At 41.6% G+C, this 19,850-nt stretch overlaps 1 protein-coding gene across 6 annotated transcripts in view; it reads right to left on the bottom strand.

The window, feature by feature from the left end:
• The window catches only part of HHAT (hedgehog acyltransferase), a 147,120-nt gene extending 134,964 nt beyond the window's left edge, over positions 1-12,156 (bottom strand). For 5 of the 6 annotated variants that reach the window (XR_006182412.1, XR_006182411.1, XR_006182413.1 and 2 more), the window contains exons 1-6: positions 12,091-12,156; positions 11,076-11,225; positions 10,211-10,278; positions 7,756-7,869; positions 6,908-7,102; positions 2,805-3,017 (exon numbers count right to left, since the gene is read on the bottom strand). Coding sequence is in view for 3 of the 6 variants with exons in the window: in XM_042891715.1 (XP_042747649.1) it covers positions 2,805-3,017; positions 6,908-7,102; positions 7,756-7,869; positions 10,211-10,278; positions 11,076-11,199 (714 nt within the window). In the remaining 3 variants the exon portion in view is untranslated. Of the gene's footprint in view, positions 1-2,804; positions 3,018-6,907; positions 7,103-7,755; positions 7,910-10,210; positions 10,279-11,075; positions 11,226-12,090 lie in introns of those variants that run through there. The other variant, XM_042891721.1, reaches the window with a different exon arrangement.
• Between the last annotated feature and the right edge of the window lie 7,694 nt (positions 12,157-19,850).

Below are 19,850 nucleotides of genomic sequence, written 5' to 3'. Positions count from 1 at the left end.
TATCTCAAACTTCTGCCAGCTGCAGTGGATTCATTAGCTGAGAGCAGTTCTTTATTTTCTCCTGTAGCATTGTCAAGGTCAGTGAGACCAATGGGATGTACTGAGCAAATGCCAGTTAGGTGCAAGGTAAAAATGAGACAAGACAAGGTTCACAGTTGACAGGCTCCCAAGATGCCCCACCAGATACTTTCATCACTAACTGGAGTAAACAAATTCTATACTATTTTATTACACTTTTTTTTTTTTTGTGAAAGAATTTGATCAAGTAACTTAGTGGAAAGATTGCCTATAACATTTTTTACATGTCACTGAACGTATGCCAAGTTTCATTCTTCAGTTTTTAACCAGACACCAAAAATATACATAAACAAGCAGCCCACTCACTCACACACACACAACACCCTCCCAAAAATTCCAGTCATCTTATTTGCACAATATACCTAACATGCAGTTGGCTCTGTTCACGTGGAAATGAACAAACACACTAATTGTGTAGCTGAATTTGTACTAACTACATGACATTTTGGAGCCAACCATTAAATCACAGGCATTTGCACAATACACCTTCAAATCCTCAACTAGAATGCTCTATTTCTACCCAGGCCATCAGTGAAATACAACAGCTTCTCATTCCTGCCTGGCAACAGATGCAAATTACCAGCATTATTGATCTCTTTCATTCATGTAACAGCTTCTTCACTTCCTTTTTCAATAAGTCTGCTTTCCAGCATGCTGAGCAGAAACGCTCTTCTCAGTCTCAGATTCAGTTAAGTGCTTCTACAGTTCCCAATCTCCTGTTCTGATAGCTGCAATAAACACACTTCTGGTATTGTGCACTTTGAACAAACTGCTGAGATCTGCTAACTTCAGAATCTGTCTCTAACTTCAGATATCAAGGCGACGACATGACTCTTCTCTGGTAAGAGCTGTGAAAATGCATTGCAGCAAACACCAAGAAACAAGTTACATTTTTTCCAGTACGTTTCATCTTCATCAAGGCTTTAATAAAACAAGGTTTGTGTGTATTTAAATGAGAACATAACACAGACACGGGCATTCCATTCCCCATGTTTAATTTTCCCTTCCCACTGTCTCAAACCAAGAACATAGACAGGCTTTTCACATACCTGTACTGGGCCATATCAGGTGAACTAAGATCCATTTCAAGACCCTATGCACAGCTTTTCCCAATGGCTATCTTCAAGCTGCCCTCTACACAGAATCCTGTGTATTATATACGTGTATATATATATATGTCTTTTGAAACACTCCTTGAAAAAAATTATTTCTCTGCTAGCAGTATAGGAATACAGGTGGCATTTAATAAAATTTAGAAACTATAAAACAACAGTAAAGAAAACTTCCTCAGCATCTATATTGGTAAGTCTAGTGAAAGAATAATTCTACTCATTTGAAGATTTTTAATTCCCTTTTCCTCCAGTTGCAGTCTTTTCCTGAAAAGGGCTTTAAAGTTGCACAGATGATTGGCTTGTTCTCAGCGAAGCCTAAAAAATTGCTTATTACCCACTTCTGTCAGTCTTGCAGATGCTTTTGCTTATCTGACTCATCTCTCTTAATGACATCTCATTGTCAGTAAGCACTTGAAGAAACCAACTTTGCTTCAAAGTGGTGAAAGATCCTCTGACTCTGCCCCTTTAATTTGTACAATACTTCTGCCAGTCACAGCTCAGAGCATCTCAGCACCTCTGGTTCCTATTCGACAGCAAGCAGGCTCCAGATACATTTAGGAACTCATGCTGAGATATTCAAAGCCAGAGAAGATTTAGACACCTGCCTACTATTAAATGTAATGGAAAATAAGTATGCAAATGTATTAGTCAGCTTCAGAACATCAGTGTCTATTTAGGGACCTACCTTGCCTCTCCTATTTCACTTGTGTGATTCAGAAAAGCTTAACGGCTTTTAGTGAAGGAATCAGATGTTCCCTGTTGCAGCAGGAGCTGAGCAGAGCTGATCCTTTCAGGCTGACTCAGCTGCAAGGGCACCTTTTCTGTAGCTCTCCCAAAAGTACAGGCACATGGAGAAAGTTTCCAACACTCCTCAGGTTGTGGATCACACCAAAGTGCTGTGTGCTCAATCAGCACAACAGCAGCTCTGCAGCAACTGAAATTCAGTTGATTTAAGGTCCCACGTGCTACAGGAGTAACGAAAGCTCTCTCATCACTTGTCTTCACCTGAATTTGAGAGACGCTACGTGCTTCACAGCTGCATATTAACTGTGTATTAAGCAACCAACATGAGACTACGCTTGATACTGAAGCATTTCTTTAAGTTGTACCTTTACTGGCAGGAAACAGAAACCTATGGAAACTGTGTTAGTCCGACTTTTCTAAGTACACCTGATCTAGTGCAAAAAAGAGCTGTCCAAAACCACCAATCTAAATGCAGTTTACTTCAACATTTATCAAGAAAGAGATGAATATACACAAACACTAGAGACATCGACTCTTTCTAAGTCTAACGTCTATTTTTGACAACTTGAAAATAAATTTAGCTTACTTGCATCACACATTTTGAAGTATACTACAAAAACAGCCTCATGGAAAATTGGTGAAAGAACTGTGCAATTAAAATTTTCTCATAACCAATATTGAAGTTTCACAAAATGTGAAACAGCAAAATTAACTTATCGCATTGAATTTACTTTTATTAAAAGGTGGATTTGGCAGCTGAAGAGAGACCACCTTTTTTTTTTTTCCAGTATTTCTTAGTCAAACATGATTCACATCTGCACACATATACTGGAAGTTTACAGTTCTGTAGTCTTAAAAAAAACCTGTTACCTGCTTACTAAATTCATCAAAGTTCATAAGGGGTCCATTGTGGAACATGGGATAGTAAAACACATATGCCAGCATCCACAGGAATGAATGAGATGATTTCTGGGCATGTCCATGCCAGCAGTATTCCAGGCTGAAACTTGTGTTGAAGAGGCAACGAACAGACACCGTGAAGAGAAGCAGATAATACTCATTTTCAGTGTCATACCACTTTCTCTGTAAGACAAAACAAGGTCACAGAATAGCACTACAATGCTGTGATTCATAAATTGCAGGATAATTATATCAATCAAGACCTTGACTTTCCAGGTCACCAACAGCAGAAAGCACCAAAAGGTAATAGAAACTGGCAGGAATAATGGAAGCAAATGTCGCTAACGTTTGAAGAGCGAATGCTGGCTGCTGACAGAGCTGCTGGTCTGCAGAGCTGCTAAAACGGGCAGAAAACACTACAGCTAATTTCAAACTTTACTATGTCTTGAAGAACTACGTAAAACCAGGAGAGCTTTTCTTATGCTAATACCATTTTTTTCTTCAGATTTTGTCCAGATGCATAACATCACTTACAGTTGGCAATCCTATCAGCTACTAAGGAGCTACTCGGACTGGTCAAGCTACAAGTCGAATCTGAAAAGAATGAGACACTTGCTAGGAAGCTGAAGGCTAGAAAGATTTTGCTGAATCTTTGTCATGTTTATCATACTCCCTGACACATGCTGTCAACAAAAACAGACACATATAGATGTACACATGTCAATTACCACAAAAAAATCCAAACACCCAAGCTTAGAAACATCAGCAAATACAATTTGGCTGATTAAATTTGTGTTGCAGTGGGCTTAAGAAGCCCTTTGATCTCTGAGAGACAGAAATCCACCAACACCAAAAGGAAAGATCTTACCAGCTCAGCTCTGCTCCCCTTCAAAATTAGAAAAGGCCTAGTAGAATAATGCTAGTTTTTCTTCCCCTCTCAGTTCAAATAAATACAACAAGGACATTTCCTCATAACTACAAAGCAGTTTCTCTAACTCCTTTATTCCCCAACCAGAAGCATTAGCAAAACAACAAAACTGAGCTTGCATCAATCACCTGTGAGCAAGCAAGCAAGCAATTCATTCAGTATAAATGAAATTGTTTGAGAAATACTTTTCATTTCCACACTACCAGTGAGATCCTAACAAGCTTTACTGAGTGACTCCTGGACATGAATCCAAAGAACAGCACTTGAAATCACTATGATTATACCTCTAACAAAGGAGAAATACATTCACTAGAGGACTGGGCAAGGTATTTATCATACTCTGTCTCCACCAAATAACACTCCCAGGTTAATGTACACAATTTCATCTCAATCCATGGACTGGCATGATGAAAAGTCCTCTGTTACCCATAAACTACAATTAAGTGTGGTGAGGCCAAACCACATTCCAAGAAGCATTAGAAATTCTGATCTCAAGTCCAAACCCCAACACCAGGGTTAGGTAGGTTTTCAGATTTCATTTCCTAATGGGATGACCGATAGGAAGGCAAAAAAACCTGTGGGTTTTCCAGATGATTGATCAGAAGTATAACACGTACAATGCCACTCTAAATGGGTAAAATAGAGAAGACTGTGTTGGTGCCCCACTCTCAAAAATGCCTTAGAAATTTAAAGTTTTCCACACAAAAGACAATAAGAGGTCAGAAGTTCATCAGTAGGAAAATGAAACAAATTCCATCAACAAACTGGGATGTTGCCAGTTTCCGGGCAATAGATGGAAATGCTCACAGTAGACAAAAAGGCTAACCCAAATAAGCAAGGAAGACTTGTTTACCAGCTTCCTAGAAGAATCCTTATAGCCAAAACCGTGTGGTTACTTCTCTGTAGCATGGATCACCAGGTCCAGAAATAGCTGTTTTCCTGCTGCCAGCCTCACAGCATGTTGCTAGTGTACCTTTGTGCTCAGAAAATATATTCACAGATGCAGATGCAACCTCCCAATTCCAGTTTCTGAGAACTTATTTTAATCTGGACGTGTACTACTTTCTTGACATGCTACATAAATCTGTTTTTTTGGGTTTTTGTTTTTGTTTTTTTCTTCAAATCACGGGACACAGCTCTACACGTGACTGTAACATGATGGAAAGCACAACAATGACAACAGAGCAGCAAGATCCCAGGCTCCAACAAATGAGGATCTGCTTAAACACAACAGAAGCGGGCACTGAAATAAAGGAAAGAAGCTGCTTACCTTCAGAAGGCCTCAGGAACGCAGGGGTCCCCAGCAAGATACCCTTGTTCCCTCTGCCAACCCTTAAATGAAGTCTGGGAAGGGGTGGATCCTGGATCCACTAGGTGCAATCACTCGGGTACATTGCATGCACCTGAGCTCCCCTGAGTTGGCCATGCCTTACCACCAGCTGCTCAATCACTGCTTCAAGCCATGACTTAGCATATATACTACAGTGACTATAAGCAACAGTCAGTCAAGCTATCAATATTACATTATCACAATGACTTGATGTTTTTCCTCATGCAATGACAGACCTCTTGGTCATCTTCTTGAGGTCCATTTCTTCTTACACACTGCAGACAGGTTTTACTGAAAGCTTTCACAATGCAGAGAACTTTAGCTTTAATGGGTTGCATTTGTAATGCAAACCAAACATTGTTCTACTGCCTTACTAAGTTTTCCCACGTCTTCCTGGGGTCTATTAGCTTTGCACAAATTCCTCTGCTGTCCTTCCCAAAAAGTAGGATATATTATAAAGAAGCTGTTTTCGTTTCCATTTTATATTATTATATATTTTATATATATATAAAATATATTTAATTTTATATATAATAAATATATTTATATTATTTCTATTCTATCAGAGAAAGGCAGATTCCAGCACAAGAGCAGTGATTCTTTACATGAGCAGAAGAATGAAAAGCCACAATCAGAGCTGAGCAGTTTGCTCCCACAAAAACTGAATTCACAGATTGCTCTTCCAAGAGTCACTACACCATACATGGCTCCACTGACAGGATGAAGGCAATACAAAGGGAAAAAACAGCAAAGGGCAGGAAGGTGAGAAGGAGAAAAAATAAGGAAAAACTATTCCGGTCAGACAAGAAAGTTAGCAAAGGAAAACAGAGCAACCCAAAAACAAATGGCAAGAGTGGAGACTGATAAAAATGAACAGAAGATAAAGTAGGCAGCACTCTGGTGGTTGTCTTGTTAGAGTTCAAACATTCCCTTACACAGTAAGAGACCATCACATTACCCTGCAGAGTCCTTCTGTTTATTTGGCATAATTTAGAGTAAGAATGCAGCCAGGTCTCAGATAGATAAGAAGAGCTGTGTTGTGGAGCTGACCACAGAGAACTCCAGAAGGCTGGGCCTTATCTAAAGTAGTCTCTCAGAACCACCTTCTGCCCTTGCTTGTCTCTTCAGTTCCCCAGACAAAAGCAAACAAAGCAACCTTGGCTTTTATCTTTACAGAGGTAACAATCATCTCTCAGAAAAACCCCACAGGTGTTCCTGAAGCATCAGACTATCACCAATTTCACTCCTCTCATCTGCTGTTTAAGAGCCCTGCAGGATCACCAGCAACAACACAGAACAAAGGAAAAGGAAGGAACAAAGGCAAGAACGAAAGCAGGAGCTACAGATGGTAGCTTCAAATAAATACAGACAAACCTTTAAAAGAAGCATGTACACCATGCTAGAGTGTACAGTACACTGAATATAACCTGATCATGTCAGCTGGCATCCAAAAGACTGTCAAAGCACAATTATTGAGAAAGACATCCTCTCTTCTAAGTGGCTTCAGTCACATATACCACCATTATGAATCACATTATGTACTATTGTAGTGAGCTAACTTTCAGTTTATGCCTTGACAAATACCCAAATGAAACCATAAGTGGCCCACTAGTAAGAATTAACCAAGCATATGAGCCTATCCACATTGCTAATTGTAAGAACTCTAGCATGGCTCACTGCATCTCTACTTCCTACAGGTTTTCAAGCCAGTCTGCTTAGATCAAGTAAAGAGAGTAGTTGGTCATGAAGATAGATACCATAACAGCAAATAAGACTGTATTTAATTTGACGCTTAATTCATACATCTGAAATTACCTTGACTTCTTCCACTGCTGGTATGCGTAAAGTAGATAACAGGAGAAGTGAGCACAGCCACGTCAGGAGCGGTATCTGAAACTGAGCCACAGCAAACGAAATGCCTGCGTGTAACAAAATGACCGCAAAGCCCTTCATTCCTAATAAAAACCAGCAGGCAGCCATTCCATACATCATCAAGCACCATGGTTTATACTGTTAGAAAAAAAAAAAAAAAAGGACCATGAACAATTTTAATACTTAATTTTTAAAGCAAAACATAGTAACAGTACCGTCCTATTCATAGTACGGCCACTAAGATGATCAGAAGGCTGGAGCACCTCTCCTGTGAGGAAAGGTTGAAGGAACTGGGCTTGTTTAGCTTGGAGAACAGAAGGCTCCAGGGAGACCTTATTGTGCTCTTCCAGTACTTGAAGGGAGCATGCAAACAGGAGGGGGGGACGGCTATTTACGAGGATGGGTAGTGATAGGACAAGGGGGAATGGTTTTAAATGGAGACAGGAGAGGTTTAGGTCAGATATTAGGAGGAAGTTTCTCCACACAGGGCGGCGACGCACTGGAACAGGTTGCCGAAGGAGGTTTGGATGCCCCATCCCTGGAGGCATTCAAGGCCAGGCTGGATGTGGCTCTGGGCAGCCTGGTCTGGTGGTTGGCGACCCTGCACATAGCAGGGGGTTGAAACTTGATGATTATTGTGGTCCTTTTCAATCCAGGCCATTCTATGATTCTATGATAGTAGAGTGCCAGGTCTACACGTCACCCCTTCCATTCCCATAGCTGATTAAAGCTTTCTATTCCCATAGCTAATTAGAACACACAAATTTGCCATGAAGTAAACCCATGCATACCTTGTCCACGAATAGCCTGCATGTTTGTGATACCAGCAGATGCCCAGCCAGAAGCCACAGTATGTATTCCCTTCCCCATTCAATCCAATAGTTCCACTCAAAATCCAAGGCATCCTGGGCATCAAGGAAATACGCGTAACTATAAAAGCATGTTCTGAAAGTACAATTAAATGTCTCAGTAACATACAAAGTTCATTGTCCAGTTCATTGTTCAGCATCTGAGGAATTTTTGCTTAGGCAAGAAAATCTGATTATTTGCAGTGGTGAGCTCCAACGCCACTTTGACTTTCAGTAGCCTAAAATCCACAGAAAAAAAAGTGGAAGAGCAGAGGGGCACCATCAGCACAGAACAAGAAGCACACTACACAGAACTGACACCTGCCCACCTGCACATAAAACTGACACCAGCAGCAGCTTGCTGAGGACACAGGTGCAGAATGTCATGAAAATACTGCCACTGATGACTACAAGGGTATGTATGGCTCAGAGCCAGAGTCCATTTCAAAGCACATAAGCTTTTACGCATTCCTATGACAGGGTGCTACATGTTCCACTTCTCTGCAGGCTTCAGATCACTGGACAAAGTAATCCAAAGTACCCTTATGCTGCTGCAGGCTCATTAGCAAATCATCAGGAGCACAACTGAGTGCTGGGCACCACCAGCATTTCCCTGAAATCCAATAAAACCAATAAAAACAAGACATGCTCAAAGCAGTAGAACATGTGGTCTACGTACCTCTCACAGCTGCTTTTAAGATGGTCTCATCTCAAAGAAAAGTAGATGAGACAAAGCAGCTGCCAAGTAAAAACAAGTATCACAAATACCAAGGAAACCATGCCTGGTTACAAGCGTGGACAGATCATACACAGCTGTACTGATCCACCAGCCAAATCTGGATAGCATGGATCGGGAGAGTATCAATTACTATTTCTATCAGCAGAAGTAAGGGAGGGTAATAGGTACTCTCTCAGGTGATAAAAGGTGAAAGAGAAACAAAGCTGTGACTTCTCTGGACTTTTCTAGGAATAAGAGGAACAACCCTGCACTGGTTTGAAAAACACACAGTTTGGATGAAACAATACCTTGCTCTAAGAGAAGTTTAACTCACTATTTCAATAAAGCCTAATTGTAACCAGGTGGAGCCAGGTCAGACTGAAACGTGGTCAGATGCAAATGTCATTCTAAATGAGATAAAAGGGATCAGCTAGCAATCCCTGTTCCCTGCTAAAAGTTAGGACTTCTAAACACGCAATCATCTGCATGTCTGGGATTAAATTCAGTATCTTACACACTTTGCATTTCTAGAATATTTCGTGATTTTCCTGAAAGGACACAGAAAGGGGTCCATACAACTGGTGACAGTGGGCCTAAACACAAACATGTGTTCTTGGCTTTGATTAAATCACCTTCAAAATGAGTTGCATGATGAATTTTCTTCAAAAGGAAGGTGGGTTATTTGGGTTTTGCTTTGTCTTAAAAAATAGAAGCATGTTTCTTCAAACATTCTCTTCTCCTCTATGCTGAACTACAGCTCAATCATGAGTGTCATGAGATCACATCAATCTAGTGATGAATTCACTAGATTCATCAGTGAATCTAGTGTTCACTGATGTTATACCCAAACACCCAATACCTAAATACCAAATGACATGAACAAAGGGGGAAAAAAGGCTGCAGGAAACGTAAAAGGAGATTAAACCTTTGAAGGCCAAACAGTCACACAGAAGCTTATTAAATGACATTACTAATGAGAAATACTCAGACTAACCACAAGAAAAACGAAAAAAAAACCAACCACAAAGCCACCTAATGATGAGTATGAAAATCTGAAAAGTTATTATGGGCTTCTGAAACTAAAACAGTATCTCGGGTGAGCAAACGGCATTTCTGTAGCTTTTTGGTTTAGCACTATTTCCATGCTATTGCGAAGTAGTTCAGATTAGAATAGAACACAAAGGCAAATGCACCGGAAACAAGAAACAGTGCCTACGTTATCCTAATCCATTCCCCTCAGCAAAAACTTAAACCTGCTTGATCCCGCACAGAGTGAAACATGCATTAGAAAAGGATTAAGTACTGCACACTGCCTCATGCGGAAAGCACTTGTCTGGGGTTTTGAACATTAAATAATAATAATATACAGTGCCTATGCTTTCCTCTTGTTCTTCATATCTTTATAGAGGTTTGGGCTCTGATGTCTATGGGAGCCTGGCTGTAGAGTAAGAGAATAGAGTAAAAAAACCAGGGATGACATTAAAACACTTAAAACCAAAGTCTCCTTACAAAGCACCATTACAGGAAAAGAAAAGACCAGTAGAAGGAAAAGCACAGTGATTTGTTTACTGCTTCTCAGCAGAACACTGCTTGCTGCAGGAGGACTTCAAGGAATGGCAAGCTTCTGTCCTTGCAGAGAATCAACAAAATACAAAGTGCTGTAACACACATTATTCCTACCTTCTTAAGGCCCCAGAACAGAGTCCCTTGTTCCAGTCCAAAGCTTCTGTCAATTTCATCTTTGTATTCTGCAAAGATGAATAAATCTTCATTAATTACATTTTAAGAAAAGCAACAGTCCTGCAATGAGGCACTCTGCTTCTAAATAAAAACAAATTCCCCTCATCTTCTTTACAGCTGTGGACACTTGGAGCTCAGGAAGGAGAGATGTCTGCATGCAAGGAATTCAGCAGATGTGAAGCCTACAATTTTTCCTCTTTCCCAGCAGGCACACAGGACCTTTCCATAGCCAGATCCTGGGCTTTGGCCTGTATGCATCCTGAACCTTCTAATGATGAATGCAGAGTAGCCTTGACCACTGGGCACAGGTGTGCACTACAACAGGAGGAATTAACCCTGAAAGATGCACTACATAAAGAATTTTCTTTTTCCTTCTTCCCTCACCCATGCCCATCAGGTATTCATACGTTTCTGCATAAAATTCCCACAAGCTTCCCCACCTCTAGACTGAAAAATTACTTTAATTTTAAATAGATACAACAGAGAGCTGAGCTTGAGCCATTTAACACATGGGACCTATAATAACCACCATTTCTTATCTTTTAAGACTGTTTGATATCTCCCTCTAGCGGCAAAGAAAGACATAGGACATGAAGGTAACTAATAAAAGGTGTATAGTAAAGATGCCTTAGGAGTCAGTATCACCCAGCTCCTGGACTCCTGCTGCGAGGGAGCCCATTCACCTCCATCTCCTTCTAACAGGTTTGACAGAGGAGCGAGGAAGAAACTAAGGTAGCAGACAAATCCAGCTCAGCCACAGGCTAGGAACACTACAAAAGGGAGTGCATCAGCATCACAGACTTACTTTGAGAAACCTGGTACACTTCATAGAAAGAATAGAAATGAGAGCCAATGGTAAGGAACAGGTAGGCACACATTTCCCATGCCGGCAGCATCACTGGTCTGGGAGCTGCTCTGCTGTTCTTCATACTGACTGCACCTCTCTAGCTGGTCTCTGGAAAAGGCAAGGAAAACAAAGCAGAAACATAGCACCATTGAGGTTGGAAAAGCCCACTCAGATCATCTAGTCCAACCATCACTAAATGGTACCATGCAGCTCAGCATTAAAAACCTTCACAATACTAAACAAAGTTACTGGAAAACAGATTGGCCTGCAGTCATTTTGTGATGCTGGAGCCCTCATATGCATCTCCAGAACAGCAGCACCCTCTCAGCGCTGTGCTTTGTGGGCCAGGGCCGTGTTACAAACACTCAGAATTGCAACAAAAAAGTCAGAACATGTTTAGGTATGTTGTGTTCTCCAAGGACAACTCTGAAACACCACTTCCCCGTGCAGCAATGCACAGGGATAAGCACTTCTGGCTCTGCATGTAACTAAACATTGGTGTTTCAGGTCCAAATACACAGAACTGGAGCACGCACCAGGTAAAGCTAGTGTGAAAAGCAAGAAACAGTGGTGCACACACAGGCAGCCAACACAATTTATTTCATACAGAACCGGGCCAGCTGGCTTTTGGCATTAAGACACGCAACACACCTCCCACCGACCAAAAGATGGGCATTTGGAATGCGGTATCTCAGCTGCACCCCAGATGCGCACTGCAACCACGTGCACACCACACGTAGTCCCCCGTTCACACAAGACTACGTGAGAAGCCTCCCGGCCCCGTGAGACACGGCAATGAGGGGCACCGGGGCTCCGCAGCCCGGACGCGAGGGCAGCCGCGGTCACAACCGGGCAGCGCTCGGCACCGCCCGCAGCGACACCGCCGCCATCCTGGCCCGGCGGCCCCGGAACCGCCGTGGACGCCCCAGCGGGGCCCGACCGCGCCGGGAGGCGGGCAGCCCGCGGCCCCTACCTGCTGAGGGCTCGCCGAGGCCGGGAACGGCCGCCCCTCAGCCCGCGGCGCGGGAAGGGCAGAACGGGGCAGCGCCGGCACTGTGCGCCCGCTCCCGACCGCCGGGCGGCGCCGCAGCCCTCCCGCAGCGGCGAAGCGGCCCCCGCCGTCCTCCCCGTGCTTCCGGCTCCGGCGAAGCGGCCCCGCCCCGGCCCCGGCTCCTGGCGGCCCCGGCTGGGGTGTTGCAGGACTCCCGGCTGTAGCGGGAGGCGCTGTTTGCAGGACGGGGAGCGGTGTTCTCTGTAATAGGTGCCATCTGCGAGCGTAAACTCATCGCCAAGTTGGTGCTTGGGCTGGCCCTGACCTCGTGTCCCAGTCACGCTGCAGTTTGGACCTGGCCAACGTGGCCTTACGGATGTGAGTGCAGGTCCACCGTGGCCAAAATAGCTCCTTGAGGGCTATTGCACGCTGTCTTTCACATTTTCTTATCCTTATTTATAAAGCATGAACCATTTGTGTAATAAGTTGGCTTTCTCGTCTGTGTTTCTGTAGCATCTCTCATGATCTGACTGCAGGTGCCATCATCATATGACTGATGGATCACAAAAAGAATATTAATTGTGTAGAAGAGCCTTAGAAAGAGGATACTGTTTTCAGTATTTAATGAGCTGGGACAAACCACAGAGATGGTAGTGAAAAAAAAAAATTGCTGTAAGGAAGACTGAAAATAGAGACATTTTCTTCAACATGTCTCTGAAAAATTGTTCCAGGACATGTCAGGTAAATTAACTGCAAACTATAAATGAGGGACTGTATTAAATCCAAAATTAGACCATTTTGCAAAAGGATGTCTATAACAGCCTTCACAGGTACTTTTTCCCCCCACTAGAGTGAGAGAAACACTGATGCGGTGGTACGGGTAATTTCTGTTTTTACTGTAATTGTGATAACTATAGAAATGAACAGGTCTGAGAAACGCACCAAGACAGGAAGAGGCTGAGAGTGGTGGTGCTGGCAACCACATCATGGAACTGGCCTGCATTTTAACAGCTGGAGAGGATTTCCCTTCTCCTTGTACCTTAAACATGGTCAACGAACCTTAGTCCACATTTACTTATAAAATTGCCTAAAATATTTTGTCACTTTATATCCATCCATTTTTGCATCACATGACTCTTATCACACTCTTGTTTACATGTGTAGTGTGTTTATAGGGGGGGGAACATTTCATATCCTTTTGGATGTCACTTTGCTAGATCTTCAAATTGCTCTTAAAAAACAGGATTTCAGTTCTCTGTGGCCTTCTTTTCATCTTCAGATCCATGCTTCCTGATACCTGAAAGCCAGGCTTCTGCCTAATATTCCAGAGGAAGTCTCACTAGTACAATGTGTTAAGTCACAGAATCATAGAATCACCAAGATTGGGTCATCCAGACCAACCACCCGCCTATCACCAGTATTTCCCCACTAAACTACATCCCTTAGTACAACATCTAAACATTTCTTGAACACCTTCAGGGACAGTGACTCCACCATTTCCCTGGGCAGTCCATTCCAGCACCCAAACACAATTTTGGAGAGTACCACGAGAAAAGAGTCCAACCCCCATCTTGACCAACCTCCCTTCAGGTAGTTGTAGAGAGTTATAAGGCCTTCCCTGAGCCTCGTCTTCTCCAGGCTAAAAATAATTTCTATCCAAACCAGAAATAACGCCTCTTGATGTTTCCAGGAATCCCATTTCTCTTGGTCAGAAACACATTGTATTTCAGAATCCTTTTGTCTTATGCCTTCACTTTTTCTTTCACTGTTGTTGCCAAAGAGTGACTCATCTTCATTTTTCATTTTCAATTTTTGATAGCCACTGGATGCAAGATATTGCACTTTTACTACTGAATTATTGTAAGACTAAATTCTTACAATAGATTGACATTCTCCTCTGTGACACCTGGATCCTCCTCTCTGTTGACAGTACTTCCCTGTTAACCCTTCCTGGATTAGTCAATACCTTTCTGCCCAGAATATAACATCTTCATAACAGCATCGGAACAGTACAGCTGTTGAATTCACTAAAAATGCCCACAGTTCTGTAGCAGTTCTGGCCACTAAGGGTCAGTAAAGATTGTATTTTCCTACCTCTTGCGATTTCTATTTAACAGCATGAGTAAAAATGTCCTCTAGATGGCTGCATTACAAACTGTATGTGTGCAGCAGTAGCTTTGCAGCTTTAAAATAGGAAGAGGTATGACAAGTTACATCTTCTTAATCAGGTTACACTGGCAATAACACCTTTTTAATTGATGTGGTGACATCCAGGAGTTGATGCATATTCTGTGACTGCATAAGTAACTTTTCTTTCATAAATTTCACTGCCAAGCTAATTGAGCAAGAAAACCAACAAATACCAATAATGGTCCCATCTGGAAGATTTTCCTGTCCCATCTGGAAGATTTTCCTGTCTGGACATCTAGTTTGGATGAGACTTTTTTCTTTCCACATTTATTCAGGAGGTTTTACATAGTAAAATGTGAGAAAAATCTCAATGAATGAAGCTGTTGAACACAACTGTCATGAACTACGTATCTACACAGCTTAAGATAGCATGAATGAGGGCAGAATCCTGCTGTTGAGATATGCTGTTGAGACAGGCAGTTGATGAACTAGAAAGTGAGAGCCTTAGAAATGAAACCAGAAGGCCCTGCTTATATCAACTTAATACTGCCCCTTACTATTGATTTTGTGTGCAAATTCTTCAGAGTTGAGCTCTTTACAGAGCTGCTAATCACCAGGGTCTCTTCATGAGGCAGAGTGGGGATCTATAAGACAGTGAGGTGGGAAATCAGGCATTCTGCAGTTGACAAAGGAAACCAAAGCTACCGGTTTATCAGATCTCCCTGGAGCCTTCTCTTCTCTGTTCTGAACAGCCCCAGTTCTCTCAGCCCATCCTGGTAGGGGAGGTATTACATCCCTTGGATCATTTTTGTGGTCCTCCTTTGGATGCACTCCAACAGGTCCATGTCTCTCCTGTACTGAGGACTCTACATGTGGACACAGTACTCCCGGTGAGGTCTCACCGGCCAGAGCAGAGGGTTGTTTTGGTGCAGCCCAGGATCCAGTCGGCTATTCTAGGCTGCGAGGGCACCCTGCTGGCTTTTCTCCAGCTTGCCATCTGCCAGTACCCCCAGGTCCTTTTTGGCAGGGCTGTGCTCAATCCTTTCATCCCCCAGCTTGTACTGATAGTGGGGGTTAGTTACAAGCTATGCCCTAGAACTTACTCTTGTAGGTTCATTTATCACAGCCTTGAGCTGAGCTTCTTGTTTTCATTTATCCCCTGTAAATCATATGGCAATGCCCCATGGGTACAACATCTGAATGATGAGACACAAGCAGCATCTACTAAGAACCTGCATATTAAAATCTCAGCGGCATACAGAAGGATTAGCCATCTATGTTTAGAAGAATAACAACTGTGACAAGAAATATCCATGTAGCACAACAGCAATATTAAAAATTAGGAAAGTTAGAAATATAAAAGCTGTGGTATTTGCAGAGAGAGTGAAGTGAGTTTTCCAATAGCAAAACTAAATATGATACAACTGGGATTTATGTGAACCCTCCCTCCAGAGGTCTCAGGCATAGAGTTATGAATTCTAGGGTGAAAACTTTCAAGATTATCATTTTTTGTCTTGTTTTGCATGTCTGAATGAAAAGCCAGTGTTACACTATGTTGGTCAGTCTTGCAGATACTCCCATCTTTACAGGTTTCTCTATTCTCTGACTCTCTGCTCCCAAACAGGCAGTCTGTGAAATGCAAAGACATTTTTATTTTTCCATCACTTTTAGCCATATATATACACAGACAGTGTATATAAAGAGATCTTTGCAATTGTCTAGTCAGTATTTCCATGCACACAGAAGAATCATTTTCTTGGTTTCTTTTTAATGAATCCCTTGCATCTTCAAGAACTTGTTTCATGCTCTATGGCTGGAAAATTACCATTGTACTTCTAACTGGGGATTCATAAAATTACTTATGTAAAACTATAGTAAATTAATACAATATTGTAACTAAGCAGTTCACCATTGGATTCATGCTGAACATCTCGGAGACATCCTCTTAAATATGTTACATGTGCTGCTTAAATAATGCCCAGAAAACCATAGCTCCTGGTCAGAGCCTTTTAAGGGATTTCTTTACTCATTATCCAGTCTTGCCTCCAATGAAAGCAGAACTGGAAGTTGAGTCCTACTAACCATGTATGTAGGGACCACTTCAGTACAGTTACTGCAGCTGGAATGAGGTTCAGCTGTGCTACCTTGATCATGCTTAAGTCTAAGTTAGCAGTGCCTGCACAGCTTGCCCACTTACACAAATATTCCGTGATTAAATACGAAGCTGTGTTTTGCTTTGGTTTGGTTTTCAGCATAATATTCTTTAAATGCTGTCTGGCTTTATGTGTCAGATTATGGGATCAGATTGAAACCTCCCATGATCCGTGGTGAGGAGGTGGATAATCCATTGGTAGAAAGGACTCTTCAGATTCTTACTGTTTTTAAAACACAGTAGAACAAAATTCAGGAAAAAAGGCCACATCACAGACATTTTACTCAACTGTAATTTAAGTTACTACAAACGATGACCAGATTCCCACTTGACCTCAGACAGAGCAAGTAGCTGACCAAATGTAAACTTATCCTTATAGTGTTGCATGTTTAGATTTACAAAGACTGTAAATCAGATGCAAATCTAATTCTAATCTACTGCGTTATACACAGATTTTTCAGAGACATAGGAAGTTACTCATATCTGTACACATCTATATTTAATCCATAGCACTATTCCTGAAAACACTGCCTTTTTAATTAGTTTAGGAGAATAAATGCAGCAAAATAAAGAAATAAATGAAAACACATCTCAGACTACTATATAACCATCCCAGAATATCCAGACAGAAAACTCTCCCTTCCTGCCTACTGAGGAAATTTTCTAAACTCTATCTCCTGACATCTCTACTTCACATGAATAGCCAGGAAAGGATCATTTCATTCACCACAACCATCCGTATTTTACTGATTCATCCCTTACTTCCTGTTGTTTGCCATAGCCTTGCAGAAGAGTGGGCATAAGTACCATTCCAGGTTGACTATTTTTGTTTCTATTTGGCAGAGTGTTTTTCCTTTGTCTCTTTAAGGTCTATGAAACCGAGAAGGCTTGGTGGAGCTGACTTTCACATCACCACAAATGGAGCCAATGCAGCCCTGTCCAGCAGCCAGCTATCCAGACAGAACCAGCAAGGTGCTGGAAACTCCACGCACACTTCTTGGCTACCTGCTATGCTCCTTTGGCAGTGGGGTCCTGTTCCCTCTTTGCATATGCACTGTCTGCATCTACCTCCAAATCACATTGTAAATAAAAAACGAACAGTTACTTTCCTATCTGAGTATATGAATGACATTTTAAGGATTAAGTAAACATATTGCTCGACAGGAGGAGCCTTCCTCTAACAGAAGTTTTTTTATGTTTTATCTGAGCAGCTTTCTTGCTGTGTGTATTCATTGCCTGATAATTTATCTCCACTTTACCTTTTACCCTTCCTTGAAGAGAGGATAGTAATATAGAAAAAGCTTCCAACTCACACAAAATTGACTTTGGGAAGAAGATGGATAAACATCTTCTATTTTGCTTAGGTGTTTATGTAACAGGCTATAAATGTATATAAATGATAAGAAGTACTTTGTCATACTTGAAGCATTTTTTAGATTGTTGTGGAGATGATGCTTTTCAATAGGAAAAGATTCAAAAGCTCTCTTGGTGCTTGTGCAAAATGCCAGCAACATCTCACCCTTTGCAGATAATCTCTCCATATAATGGTGCTAAAATATTAAGCAAAATTGCATTGAACTCATAAATATTTACAGCTATTTGAAATGCCAAAATTTTGCTCTGCGACTAGCACAAATCGACTGAGTAACATTGTGTACAATAAAAAAAAAATGGGTCACTGCCAACTGTGGCTTATAACTGCAACATGATTTGCAGATACATTGAACTGCTGCCTGAGGACCAAGTACAGCTTTCAGTGTTTTCATTGACTACTGTAGGTTTGTAACAGGTCACAAGCCTCATACCTCCCATGGACTACCATAAGCTTCCAAACTTCCATCTGAGTTGAGATGCTTGTAGTGCCAAATGGGAAGGGCATTTTCCTCCTTTGACATGGAAAATTAGGATCAGCCCACTCAGAGGATTGTAAGCTCTACAAGAGGGATCATCATGAGTCTAGCCTGCCCAGAGTCACCATTTCTGGACAGTGGCTTAAACAGTTGAGTCAATTTAATGCAAAATGCAGACGTTGTTTTATAGGAGACAGAGACCCAGAACAGTCCTTTTTCTCATGTCCCAGATGCTCAGTATAGCATCATACAGTCCTTTTTGGCCCTAATATAATGCATCTTTGCCACACAAATGGCGCATGAATTCCACAACTGCCTCTGCTCTGTGTTATGAGCCACCACGTGCCCCTGTCACTCCCCACCGACTTGATTGTTTTCAGTGAAGTACTCCGAGGCCACTTTGAGTAAAATATTCTGAATAATATCTCTCTTTGCTTTTTCATTTGCAACATCCTTACCACAAGGAAACAGTAGGGAGCATTTCTGGTTTCCACTTTCTATAGCTTTTTCTAAGGAAACACCAGGGTGAGTAGCTCCCAAAACACAGCTGTAGGTCCTGTGGTATGACTTAAGCACTTAATCTGTCCCGATTACTTTGTAACAGAATGCAGAACACCATTCTTGTGAGCTGTTTGCATTAACGCTCCCCCTTGAAATGCCCTATTTATCGTCAAAGGGTTTTCCAAGCAAGCATTAATTTTCCATCATCCCATCAAATTACACAGCAAAACGAAGTAATGTTACCTCTATTTTACAGATTTATAAGAAAATGAGGTGAAGAGATCAACTGATTGACCCAAAGGCTTGAAGAGAGTCATAGTCAGAACTGGGACTCAGAGTTTCAGGATTAGTCTTGTGCTCAGAACAATTCTTCACGCTTCCCCTCTGAGGAGAAACTACTGCCAGTACCAGTCCAGCTTTGTCATCCTTCAGGGCATTTTCTTTCCTGAACTGAGAGGAGCTATGAGAACGACTTTCTCACCACAGCCAACAATCCTTCATCTGCTAGGTTATTAATGCCTGGGCAATGACTGATCTTGGAGCAGTCTATTTGGATAACTGGGTTTTAAAAATGTGCTTTGAGAAAAGTGTTGCTTTTTGACTAATGAAGGTTTACAGGAATAAATATGTTACAATAATGCATCAGTATTCTTCACATTAATAGCTGCTCTCATTTGTGGCCATTTTCTGAAACCAGGGAATCAACAGGAGAGGCAGATGAAACAACTATAAGTTAGGTATCTACCTTCTTTAAGGGCATAAATGAAGAAATTGCTGTTATTATAGCTTGAAAGCACATAATTTTGGGGGGTATTTTCAGAAAAGGGGAGAAAATAGGTAGAGAACTATGATATTATGGTAAAGACTGCTTCAGGAGGGCACTTATGTTCCCCTTTTGAGATGCCTGCTATCTGTGATTCCTCAAAACATTGTTGTTAAGATGAAAAACATTCAGTACAGCCCCAGAAGAATTTAAAAATTTGCACAATGTTTCAAGAGAATAAATGTGACCTATTAGCGAAGAATACTTTTCAACAGTAATTTTCAACAAATTGGTTTGTTTTCCACTACTGTGTAACATCACTGTCTTTTCTTTTTCATTAGAACTA

The sequence above is a fragment of the Lagopus leucura genome, unplaced genomic scaffold (genome assembly GCF_019238085.1).
Source record: "Lagopus leucura isolate 7727_CA_CO unplaced genomic scaffold, USGS_WTPT01 Super-Scaffold_73, whole genome shotgun sequence".
Taxonomy (NCBI): domain Eukaryota; kingdom Metazoa; phylum Chordata; class Aves; order Galliformes; family Phasianidae; genus Lagopus; species Lagopus leucura.
Note: the sequence above shows the minus strand (reverse complement) of the source record. Positions and strands in the feature narration are given on the sequence as shown.